The 13,653-nt window shown below is 36.0% G+C and overlaps 1 protein-coding gene across 6 annotated transcripts in view; it reads left to right on the top strand.

The window, feature by feature from the left end:
• Positions 1 to 13,653, top strand: part of SLC4A4 (solute carrier family 4 member 4) — a 382,231-nt gene that overhangs the window by 167,896 nt on the left and 200,682 nt on the right. For all 6 annotated transcript variants that reach the window (XM_031944125.1, XM_031944124.1, XM_031944128.1 and 3 more), the window contains one exon: positions 8,617 to 8,777. In XM_031944125.1, coding sequence (XP_031799985.1) covers positions 8,617 to 8,777 — 161 coding nt within the window. The remainder of the gene's footprint in view (positions 1 to 8,616; positions 8,778 to 13,653) is intronic.

The following is a 13,653-nucleotide window of genomic DNA, read 5'->3' as shown; positions in this document are numbered from 1 at the left end:
TTATCATGTGTTTGGATTTTGTTCCTGTACAAAGATCAAGCCTATTTTCCATTATAAATTGCAAATTTCCATTATAAATCACAATTTGAATTATGATTCATTATAAAATGAATCACAATATAAAATCAGAGGCTTTGAATTTTCTTAATTATATTTTATTATTGCTAATTTGTAAAACTCAAAATGTCCAATGATTCTCCTATTTTGAACATATTAGTGAAAATCTGTTTGGTTGGCAGACCCTTGATCTGCTTTAAAATGGTAGATACTTTATCAAAGTCATTCTGAGACCTTGAGATAAATATTTATTTTCCTTTTGGGTTTATCTCTAGAAGATATGGCCATATTGTAATTATATATTATACATGTATTATTATATATTATATATTATACATGTATATATTATATGTATATATTATATATATACATTAGGAAAAAACCCCAATATAATTTAGCAGATAATTTCTTTGTTATCTGATAAGTACTGAGATTTCAGGAAACATGGACCTCTTATTGAGAATATGTGGTTATTGCCATACAAGCAGAATAATGACTTTTTAATATCCTCTGCAATGAAAAATTTTAGCTAGTTTTTAATAACAGAAGAAAATATGCTCATGACTTATTTCCAATTGTTTATTTAGCTTATTCATTGATTGATGTAAATAGGTATCCTATCCCATGTAGCATTTGAAATGCACTCATAGGTGCAATCCTGGTATGAATTGTTGTTCATCCTTAGTTCCCCCCCCCCACCCCGAGGCAACCAGGGTTAAGTGACTTGCCCAGGGTCACACACACACAGCTAGGAAGCATTAAGTATCTGGGAGCAGATTTGAACTCGGATCCTCCTGACTTCAGAGCTGGTGCTCTAACTACTGTGCCACCTAGCTGCCCCACATTCTTAGTTCTTGAAGACTGACCAATGAGATCATCTGAATTAGATTTGGCTCAGGAGTTCTGTTTTTCTGACCTGAGCTGGTTTGCTCCTCCTTAGAAAGCCTCTGTCTTTACACAGGAGATCCCCATAATGGTGTCAGGTATAGCTTAGACACCCAATGGGCTAAAGCCCTACTCAAAACTCAGATTCAGAAGCCTAAACTCGTGAGCTCAAGTGGTTCACCAGCTTCAGCCTCCTCCAGGAGAAAGAAGCACCAATGTGAACCATTTCACTTGGTGCAATTAAAGCTTCTAATTAAAACTTGTTGACTGATTGAATTCAAATGTGATGAAAATTTTCCATTTTTTTCAGATCATTTCCACCTATGCTATTAGATTGCCACCCCTCAATGTAGTTAGCTTTAGAACCTCCCAGTTTTTGTGATTACCATCCACAAATACCTCTAGACAATCTACCAAACATGTCAAAGTGTCTCTCTTATCCTTTTAATATTATGGGAATGATATTATTTTCATTACTATTAACGGTTTACTGAACCTTGTGTTAGGCGCTACATTAATTATATGTGACATAGAATTAGAATTTATATTCTAAGGACCTGTCGGATACTGAGGCTTCAAAAGGCTGTTTTCTGCTTATAGCAGAATATTGAGCTGGAGGGTTGTATAATATAGGATAATTGGAAAAACTAAGAGTAGTCAGAAAATAAGTCAGCTGATATTTATGATTTCTAGATTAGCCTATTTTTCTAAAAGTTATTTTTTTGTAAGCTGCTGTTGTTGGGTTCAAGATCTGTATCTGGTGTGTGAGGTAGGTGTGATCCAAGCAGGTTACTTTACCCCTCAGTATATCGGGCAACTCTCAAAGCTTCTAAGTTTCAGAACAGTTACTGATCCTGAATTGGTAGAGAGAACTTTCTCATTGGGAATTCACTTTACTAGTAAAATCTCAGGTCCAGAGCAAGTATCATATATTACTTTTAATAAAAACCATTGCAATTCATGGGAAAACTTTTCATTGAAAGTACAAAATGCTTATCTTACAGAATACAAATCAAATATTCTCAGTGAAAACTGTCACAAGGGGAAAATTCATGAAACAAAAACTCTTAGCTCCCTTCATCCAATTGGTACCAGTCTAGGGTGTTTTCTGGACTCTTGGTTGAAGTATCAAATCCTTTGTACAAAGATGTGTCCTAATAGCAGCCACTTAAGTAACTGCTGAATTATTAGCACTTACTTACAAGAGAAAAAGATGGTGCTCTGGTGTTGAGGAGTCAAGAGGAGGATGTTGGAGAAGCCTGAATGAGAGAGATTGCTTGAAGTGATCAGAAAACTCCACAGGTCAGGAAAAGTGACCCTTTTCCAGTCAAGATCCTTGGCCCGATTGCCAGAAACTTAATTCACAAATTGGGACAACTTGAAATTTTCAAACCAGCCTGTGTGTGTGTGTGTGTGTGTGTGTGTGTATGTGTATGAGCTCAGAAAGACCATAGTTCAAATCCAGCCTCAAACATTACATGACCCTATGCAAGTCACTTGATCTCCTCAAATCTAGTCTCAAATATTCATTAACTAGATGACCCTGGGCAAATCATTTTAACCTGTGTTTGCCTCTGTTTCCTCCTCTGTAAAATAGGGATAATAACAGAATCTATCTCTCAGGGTTGTTGTGAGGGTCAAGTGAAATAATAATTGAAAAGCTTTAGTACAGTGTCTAGAACATAGTATTATATCAATAATATTTATTCTTATTGTTATTATTATCATATAAAACACAAACAGAAATAAATAGGGACAGGGACTGAATCTGTGATTTCATTGACATAAGGAATTCCAGGATTGAGGAAACTACCTTTTCTCCAGTTTATTTAGAGAATTGCTAAAGCATCATAAAATTAAGGCACTTGACCAAGCTCACAAAGCCATTATGTATCAAAGGGGAATCTTGAAAGCATATCTTCTTAGCTGTGAGCACAGCTCTCTAACCACCACACTACAGCCATGCAGTCTAAGAGGAAGCAGTGAATAATCCATAAAGGGTATATTTATTTAGCAAAGATGGGAGCAACTATTTTTAAAAACTGAAATAACACCACAAAGAGGGAAAATAGATGCAACAAAATAGAATTTGCAAATCAAATTCTATTTCTTTCCCTCAAGGCTTTCCCACACATGGATGACAGGTAGCAAAATAGTTAGCTGTCAGTGAAACTGAGATGCCTTAGCCTCTCCACTCAGTTCTCTCCCCCAGACAGGCCCACTGCCCTCGATTATTAATCCCTGGACACCAAATGCTTTGAATCATATTCAGTTCTTTCCCTAAAATATATAATTAAGAAAATTTATCTCCAAAACACCACTGAATCACTGTACTTTTTTTTTTTTTAAGAGACCTTCAATGGATTCTTTGAAATGATAAATTGTGGCACCAGGGCAAGGATGACCCATTTGATATTTATAGATTTAAAATCATCCTAGATTTCAAGAGCAAGTCTGAAATAAAGTTTAAAGAATCTAAACTAACAAAAGTAAAAAATTGACCTTTTTTTGCCTTAAACATCAATATTTTTGTTTCTAGTTAAGAAAAATAGTGATGAATGTCACAATCCCTGTGCTTTTATGATTATTCTTTCAGAAAAAAAAAATCTTAGTATCAGGTCAACTTGCTACACCAACCTCCATCTGCCACTTTTAGTTTTTTTTGAACAAGAGGGCCAGGTTTGAGGAATTGAGGATTCTTTCTGAATCTTGTGGAATTTTTACTCTGATGAAAAGGCAGCTAAGTTTAAAAGAACCTCTGACAGGAGGAAAATCTGCTTTTTTACCTTCTAGGTCAAAGTGTTCTTATCCTGCAGTATGTGAATTTAAAATTCTCAATATGTTGATTAATGTTTTAATATCATTGACTTTCTTTGTAATCCTATACATTTTAATTTATGCATTTAAAAAGACTCTTCAGAGAAGATGTCCCTAGACTTCAGTTGACACTGCCAAAAGGGTCTAAGATATAGAAAATGGTTAAGGACTCCTGTTTTAGATAATTTATTATAGGTTTCTTTGAGGTAGCCTTGTATAGTGGAAATAGCAGTGAAGTTGGTAGTCAGTCAACCTAAAAGCATTTATTAAGCACTTCCTGTGTGCTAGGCAATGGATTAAGTACTGAGGATTATTAAGAAAGACAAAAGACAAGATATTCATGACCTGTTGGGAAATAGGAGACTTAGGTTAGAATCCTGACTTTTTCCTTTACTAGTTGTGTGACCTTGGACAAAGTTAACCTTGTTGGATAAAATAGGGATTAAAATGTTTGCCTTCTTCACCACATTATGTAAATGAGAGTTATGATTTTTACTTATTGTCTTGAGAAAGGGCAATACCCAAATGTTACTACAGGGATTAATTTTTTTTGGCATTCTTTATATCTTCAGCTCTTAGTATAGTTCCTGACATAATAGCTATTTAATAAACACTTGTTGACTTGATTTAATTGGCCACTTTCTAGCAGTAGCTACTTCATATCCACAACTACAGTAGTATTACTAGTAGTAATAATTGTGTAATGATAGCAGCAATAATAGTAATAGTAATAGCAGAAGTTGTTTGATTTAGGATTTCAGTCTTTCTGCTTTTCTTTATATCTCTAGCTCTTAGTTTAGTTTCTGGAACATGGTAGGCACTTAATAATGCTTATGCATTGACTTGATTTCATTCTCGTATTTTATACTTCATTTATATGATTTCAGTAGCATTAGTTATAGAAATGGTAGTATTAGTAGTAAATGCAGTGATAATAATTTTAGTAGCAATAATAATAGTAGTGGTAAAAGTAGCAGATGAAATAGCAATAGTATTACCATAATGGCAATAGTAGTAATAGTTATGGTAGAAGTAGCAGTAGTACTAGTACTACTAGTAATGATGGTAGTAATATTAGCAGAAAGAATAATATTGTTACATTCATATAGCACTTTAGGATTTGCAAAGTTCTTTATACATTTTCTCATTTGATCCTTAGAATATCCTTGTGAAATAGATAGTCACTGTTATTATCCTATCTTACAGCTGAAGAAATTGGAGATCAGAGGAAATAAGGAACAAAAATAGGGACTTAACAGCTAGTGAGTACCTGAGACAGAAACTGAAACCAAGTCATTTTACTTCTGAGCCTTGCACTCCGTCTCCTCTCTCCCCTGAGATGATGACCATCTTTTTGGCTTTCCAAGATAGGTGGTAATGGAGATACTCCCTGGTCATTGTGAAAAAGTCTCAGATTACTATGAATTTCAGTATTCAGTAATTCAGATCTCTAATTCTATTTATCACTGAAGTTTTAGAACTGAATTCTCACTTTGCAGTTATATTCTAATAGTTATTAGCTGGGCAAGGGGGGTGGGTACTGGAGAATGGGAATAGTGTTTTAGGCAGAGCTGCCTCTGATTTCTGACCTTTGTCCTTATGGCCAGCAAGTTAGGTGAGTGTTTAGTTTTTTTCTAGGTAAACATTTTTCAATCATTAAACTGCTGGGTGAAGAATGTAGAAAAACAGGATTTTTATCCTCTTAATTTTTTCTTGTACTTTACAGAAGACCTGGAGTTAGAGAAGCAAAAATTTGTTTTTTGTTGTTGTTGTTTGTTGTTTGTTTGTTTTTAACCAATATGAAGGAGAAGATGGTGATGTTTTTACCCTTTCTTGACAGCATGTCCAGCCTCAGAATTTCCTACACAGACACTGGCAAGTGTGCTCAGTTCTCTTTTCCATTCTGTTACTGTATTGCCATACATTTCCATTGTGACACATTCCACACAAAAAGGAAACTTCTGTAAGCTTTGAAGAGATTTCTTTTTAGCGTTTATGTGTGGACCATTGGAAAATTGGTTTTCCTTACCACAGATCTATTGCTCTATGGGCCAGATGGTCTTTTGTAGACATGGAGAAAAAAGTTCCCAGCTGGACTTCTGGAAATGCCATACTTTAGGGGCCAGTTACACTAGTCTATTTATGGTTCCCCTTTGCTGGTCCATCTTCCCGTACTCACTTCTGCCTCACAGCCTCCCTGGCTTCCTTCAGGCACCAGCTTTTGCAGGTGATTTTTTGGGGGCTGATTTCCCCATCTGTTTGGGCTTTCTCCTTTGAGGATGTCTTTCTTTTGGTACGTATGTTTCTTATAGTTATTAATATATTGATTTTGCCATTAGAATGGAAGTTGCTTGAGGACAGGACTGTTTTTTTTTTTAAATCCCCAGTGCTTAGCACAATGCCTGGCACCTAGCAGATGCTTGTTGGTTGATTGATTGAAACTGAAAGGGAAAAATTTCAGCAGGGGAACTGCAGTGGATAAAGTGACTGAGTTAGAGTCAGGAAGAGCTGAATTCAAATTTTCCATTAGATACTTGTTAGATTTAGGTCACTTAATCTCTCTGAATCTCAATTTCCTAATTTAAAATTGGAATAATTATAACATTCACAATACAATGATATTTTGAGAATCAAGTAAGAATTTACATGTATATATAATATTCTCATTTGAGCATATTATATATCAGGGGTCCTCAAACTACAGCCCGTGGGCCAGATGCAGCAGCTGAGGACGATTATCCCCCTCATCCAGGGCTATGAAGTTTTTTTATTTAAAGGCCCACAAAACAAAGTTTTTGTTTTTACTATAGTCCGGCCCTCCAACAGTCTGAGGGACAGTGAACTGGCCCCCTATTTAAAAAGTTTGAGGACCCCTGTTATAAATGATTGATATATATTCTCATTATGTATATACACATATTTGTATATACATATAAAGTGTCATATAAATGTTAACAGTATATAAAATATTAATTCTCATTTGAGTACCTTATAAATGATTAATATTATATATTCTCATTTTAATATATTTATTTATATACATATATATAAAGTACTATGTAAATGTTAACTATTATTAATATAAAATATTTGTTTGAATTTCCCAACATTTCAAGAATTCTAATTTTTATTTGTATGGGTTCTTCCATTCCAATCTGTGTTGGGTAAGGAAGTAAACAGCAATGTCATTAAAAATGTGGATCCATGAAGTCCTGAAGGATCAAGATGAATATTTAAAATAAAAACACCAAAATTTATGATAGATATTTGTCCTCTTAATTGTGGGTTCTCCCCAAAGCTCTGTCCTAGGTTCCTTACCCCTCTCTCTAAACTTTCTTAGTGACTTTATCAGCTCCCATCGACTTAATGAATCATGCAGATGACTGATAGATCCATACATCTAGCCCCCTCAGTTCTCCTCTGAGCTACAATCGCACACCACAAATTGCCTAGTTGACATTTCAAAGTGGATGTCCTGGAATAAACTCAAATGCCCCCAAAGATCTCATTTTTCTCTCCAAAATCTATCCCTCTTCCAAATTTCTCTAATTATTTTGAAGGAACCACTTCTTTTCAGTCTCCCAAGTGGGTAATCTCAGTTCTTTTTCTTTCTTTCTTTCTTTCTTTCTTTCTTTCTTTCTTTCTTTCTTTCTTTCTTTCTTTCTTTCTTTCTTTTTCTTTCTTTCTTTCTTTTTCTTTCTTTCTTTCTTTTTCTTTCTTTCTTTCTTCCTTGCTTCCTTTCTTCCTTGCTTCCTTTCTTCCTTTTTTTCACTGAGGCAATTAGGGTTCAGTGACTTGCCCAGGGTCACACAGCTAGGAAGTGTTAAGTGTCTGAGATCAGATTTGAACTCAGATCCTCCTGACTTCAGGGCTGGCACTCTATTCACTGCACCACCTAGTTGCCCCATCTCAGTTCTATTCCTGACTCTTCACCTTTATTCGTCCCACATAATCAGCTAGTTTCCAAATCTATGTCCATATCATCTCTCAGATCTCGCCTCTTATCTCTCCTCCCTCAGCTACCACCTTCTTTTCTCTAGATTATTGCAATAGCATTCTAATTGTTCTCCATGCCTCAAGACTCTAACTACTTCTGTCCATTCTATGGACTGCTGCCAAAGTAATTTTCCTTATAGCCTAGATCAGACCATGTCATGCCCCTATTTTATCATCTTCACTTGTCCCCTTTAACTTCTAGAATAAAATATAAACTATCTTGTTTAGCTTTTAAAATTCTTCACAAATTGGTCCCAACCTGTCTCTGGCTTTGTTGAGCATCATTTTCCCTCTCTGGTCTACAATCTAGACAAATTGGCTTTCACTCGGTTCTTCACATACCTTTTACCCATATTTGTGTTTTTGCATGCTACATAAAATTTTTCTCTAAAGTCAAAGTTGAATTATCATTTTAATAAAAGTTTTTCAAGCATGTTGTGGAAGGCTAGTATGAAGATAGGGTACTGTGTGTAGAAGATAAGAATTCCTTTATTTGACCCTTGTTATAATAATAAAAGGTCCTTAAATAATTTTGTAATGGGATAATACCTCAAAGAAAGAAAGAGTTTTTTCTCCTCATTTTTTTTGCCTTTTTTGCCTCAGTTTCTGACAGAGAACAGAAATGAGGTAGTTTAAAGAATATTTGAACTTGTTTTCTCTATATTTCTAATATATATACTACCAGACATACTTATTGTCTTATTTTTTTGTTCATCCTCTTTCCTGTTTAATTACTTGGGTAATAAGAAAACATTTAAAATTCCCTTCCAATGGAAATTTTGTGGGTGCTTGAGTTTGGAAGAGAGCCTTCCTAGGGTACCCATAGCCTTAATTTCTTTTCACTGATCTGCTTTTTCCTAGATGGATCAAGTTTGAAGAGAAAGTGGAGCAGGGTGGAGAGAGATGGAGCAAACCTCATGTGGCCACATTGTCCTTGCACAGTTTATTTGAACTGAGGACATGCATGGAGAAGGGATCAATAATGCTGGATCGGGAAGCTTCTTCTCTACCTCAGTTGGTGGGTAAGTATCATGCTCTGGTGAGCTCTTCTTTTTCTCCCCCATACTTTGAGTAAATGACTTCTGGCAAAAATAGCAGAAAGTGTTTTGAGGGGCTCTTTTTGCCTTGGTTAGATTGACTGTGAATTAGAAGACTGGAGTTCTAGACCTGTGTCTGCCAGTAGTGCTACATAGTGGTCATTGGTTTCACCTGGTCTCATGAGAAATGCATCAGAAACATCTTGATAGTACTGTGTGAGGTCTGACGAAGAAGGGTTCTTAGCAACCAGGAGCAACAAGGAAGGATTCATAAAGAAGGGGACATTTGAAATCAACTTTCAAGGATAGGAGAGGGGACGGAGGGACACCCCGGGCAGATCTCCTATTAGCAGTTGGTCTCTGGATGGGGTCAACCTGTATCTGAACCAAATTCTCTTCCATAACACCTGTGATCTCTAGTTCTGAGTAATTCACTACCACCCAAGGCAGCCAGATTATGCTTCTTTACATTAACTTAAATCTTTGTACCTTCATCTGTTTTTCTTAATTCTTACCTTGAAGCCAAAGAGAACACTGGTGAGCATTGTTCTTTCCACATGACATACCATTCTTAGGGCAAAACCAGCCATCCTCCCCATCCCCAATTTCCATGGATGGATCTGCAGTTGTTAAGATGATAATTCCATTATCATAGGTGAAAATGCAGCATATGCTATTTGGTCAAGAAAATCTTTCCTCTTTTACAAAGCTGATGAGGCTGTAAATTAAAAACTGATTTGTGGAACAGTGTGGTTTATTGTTTTAAGGGATGGTAGAAAGAATGAGAGAGAAAAAAGAGGAAGTGAGAACTTTTCAAGTGACTTTTATCCACCCAGACACAACAGGGAGGGGGTCAAATTTCAGAAGTGCTTTGTAGTTAATGAAAAAACTTTGGGTTCTATTTGTGAATGAAAATTGCAAGCTGAATTTTAATGTCAGAATCCATGACCTTAAGAAACCTTGAAACACTGAAGAAGAAAGTGAGCTGTTACCTTAAGGGTTTGCCACTGAGCATTCTTTTTCTTAGGATAAGCTCAACTGGTACCATTCATACATGTGGCTCTAGGCTGAATCTGAAGCCCAGATTCTTCATCATACCCTGCTCCCATTCTGGTACTTAACTAGGTATGGACTCTGAAGAAACATAATCTTTGACCCTGGTCTAACACAGAAACATCCCCATGAACAGCCTCGTTTATCATAGGGATATAGAGAGAAAGCTAAAGGCCCAGAAAGGTTTTTGTAACACTTTCTCATGCTACTTTTTGTGGAGCAATGTAGAGGAATAGGTGAGGTAGTAATTTAGCTAAATGGATTTTGAATTGGTGAAATGGGTGGATTCAAAGAACAGTCTCTAAGGATTTGGTGTTAACTTGCAAAGATCTTTATGGTATGAATGTCTCTGGGATCCCTGTAATAACAGTCCCATCAACAGCTTGGATTTAGGCATAGGTGAGAAATGTTTCTGATCTACTAATGAAAGGTGGAAATGAAAGAATATACAGTCAGAATTTAGGATCTTTTCTGTCTAGACTATTGGGCTAGACTATATTACTGAATCTAAGAAAATAAAGTTGAAAAGGGGAAAATCATTCATTAAGTATGAAGTACTTTACAAATATTATTTCATTTGATCTTAATGACAACCCTTTGGAATAAGAACTATTATTTTCCCTATTTTACACATGAGGAAGCTGAGGCTTCCAAAGTCACACGATTAATAAAATATCTGAGGCTGTATTTGAACTCAGGTCTTCTTGATTCTAGATCCAGCATTTTATCCATTGTGTCACATCACTCCTAGTATATTGGGCTGAACCTGATGAGATAAGACTTTAAAGATTTAGATAATAAGTAATATAATGTACTTGAGTTAATATATGCACACACACATAGGTATATGCATGTATATATATATAAATAATTGCAAGGCAATTAGGGTTAAGTGACTTGCCCACCATCACACAATTAAGATTTGAACTTAGGTGCTCCTGACTCCAGGGTATTCTATTCACTGTGCCATATGGTTTTCCCCTTGGGTTAAAATAAATCAATTTTTGAAATAGAAGAGAAGCAATGGCTAGATAGCACTTGAGTCCCCCTCACTCCCAAATCAAAGTCTTTTAGTAGGCTATAAATTCTATATGAATCAATAGAATGATGTGATGATCAATAAAGCTAATGTTATCTTTGCCTACATGAAGAGAGGTAGCGTATCTAGAAGTAGAGAAGTAATAGTCCTGTCATGATCAGACCAAATTTAGATGTGAGTCCAGTGAAGATGGAAATGTGAAACATTCCTAGAGAGTACCACTTTTCCCTCCAACTTTGCAGCAATGTCCTAAAAATTCTTCAGAAGGATCAGTGGTCAAGAAAGCCAAAAAGAAGGAATAATTTAATATTCCTTTCAATCCAGGATTGCACAAGTGGACTGCTGGAAACTTGAAGGTGTTTTGAGCTGAGACAAAATATGAAGGAGGAAGCCAATATTTTGTGCTGGGACCTTAAACCAGAGAGATTTTTGTCCTGGCTTTTTGGAGCAGCAAAGAGCAGAGCCAGTTCTTCAGGTCATGGCACAGGGAGAGTGGATTGGGCAACTCCACTGGGTTTCCCAGGAGACCTAAATCCAATGAATTGACAGCTTACAATAGAGCCACAACAGAAGAAAAGGGTCTTTGTGTTGGGTGGACATCAAGAGGCCAAAAATCAGCCCTTTTGATTATACAGTGCCATTGTGAAGCCACAGAGAGAGACAGGGCTAGTACATCCCCCCAAACCTGTGGACTTTTCCTCTGTTCTGGACCCATTGCTGTTGTTGAGGTCACCCAGAGAGCACAATATTTGGGCATTTCCAGCACTGGCCTGCACATTGGGAGCTTTGCAGAAGGTCTTTACTCAGCAATTACAGTAATTAATGCAACCTATCGGAACTTCTTTAGGGGACAGAGATAACTCCTTGTGGGAGATAAAGGTAAAAGTGATGGAGAGAGGGAGAAGATTAGAAGCTGCATTGGGTCAACAGGTGACAGTCTAAGAAACTAGGGATGTCACTAAAGATTTGTTAGGCCCCTATTTAGAATTGTAATGGTTTTGTCATCCAGACCATAGAGGAGACAGACCATCCTAGGACTTTTTATTAGAATTGATACTAGAGCCAGACTCACCTTCCTCTTGTACTCTTGAATGGTCTAATAAAAACTGAAGCAAAAAATATAAACAAACAGAAGAAACAATGAAGAAATGCAATGGGTTAAGAAAAGCTCAAGAAAAAGCCAGAGGAAGAGCATACTTATACAATTGTAAACAATTACTCAGAGAATAAAAAAGAATGGCTTGGTCACAAGAATTCCAAGAGTGTTTGGAAGGAAAAAAGCCAGAGCTAAAAAATGAAATTATAATAGAAATTAAAGCTTTGGAGGAAAAATTGGAAGGAGCAAAACGATCTTAGAACAGAAAGTGGAAATCATTACCAAAATAGGGGACTCCTGAAAGCAAAAAGAACAAGCAGATTTCATGAGACAAGAAGTAGTACTAGAAGGAAGACTAAACAAACAGAAGAAAATATAAGGAATCTTCTCAGAGGCACAACTTTAATGACAGCATCCTCTTGGTTAAAGTTTGATGATAAAGTGAAAGTGAGGTACTTTAAGTCACTGAACATTTACTATAAGGAATTTAACTCAACAAAGATATGAAACAAGGTTAAAGTGATAATTGAGGCATCCTCTCTTATCTCCATATGGAAATACATCTAGTCATCAAGATATAGTAAAATTATTTGTATGGATTTCAGAAATCAATCAAGTTAGAAGGGCCTAGACTCATGTAGCTGATAACATTTTATGCCCTTATGAATAGAGAAGTTGGGAACATTCAAGTCCTAGGAGCAGCTTTATACTAGACTTCCTTCATATTGGTTGTGTCAGGGGATGTCGGTAAAGTAGAGAAGGAAATGGTGTCACAGAAGCTGGTACCAGTAAGATCCCAGAAGCATCTTTGTCTTCTTTTAGGTAGGGCTTCCTCATATTGATGATGAGAGGAAAGAAACTGTATGATGGAAACACTGTTCTTATAACAACTCTATTTTCAAAATAACTTACCTGGAAAAATATTAAATAGTTTTAAAATCACTGGACTTCCTAAAAATTGTGATCAAACAAACTCAAACCTTGTATATTGTCATATTTCCAGACATCATAAAAGAAAACTGCTTTAGATCTAGTTTCTACTAGATCTCTAATTCTTTAGAGAACAAAATGAAAACAGAGAGAATCTACTGGTCATCTTCTGAAGGGAATCTCAAACTTCAAATACTAGGAAAGTCATAGGCAAAATCTAGAGCTTTTAGTCAAGGACTAAGGAAGATCTCATGAGCCAAATAGCCACAGTAAGGAACATACAAAACCGTACTCCAACCGTACCAGAGGTGTGAAAACCTTGGAATAAATTCCAAAAGACAAAAAATTTATCAACAAGAATAACTTATCCTGTAAGTCTAATTGACAAGTAAAAATTATCCTGTAACGTCTAATTGACAAGGAAAAATGGATCATTAATACATTAGAAGACTTTCAGACGTTCATGGTGAAAAAGACCAGAGCTGAGTGTAAACACTGACATGTAAACACAGGAATCAAAGAGTAAAGTACAACAAACACAAGGCTGGATGTGCCTTTATTCTTTTAAATTCATATTAAGAGGGAAAAGAAGGAGAGAAAATGAATATAATAGAGAAAAATTTTATATAATTGGGGTATGTGAAAAAGGTATAGAAATATGAAGACAAAGTGACAGAGACAGGTATTACATGAATTTTGCTCTCATCTGAATCAGGCAAAGGAGAATTGAACATATTCCAAAT

Source organism: Sarcophilus harrisii, chromosome 6 (genome assembly GCF_902635505.1).
Source record: "Sarcophilus harrisii chromosome 6, mSarHar1.11, whole genome shotgun sequence".
Classification (NCBI taxonomy): domain Eukaryota; kingdom Metazoa; phylum Chordata; class Mammalia; order Dasyuromorphia; family Dasyuridae; genus Sarcophilus; species Sarcophilus harrisii.
The sequence above is the reverse complement of the archived record's forward strand: the minus strand, read 5'-3'. Positions and strand labels throughout refer to the sequence as shown.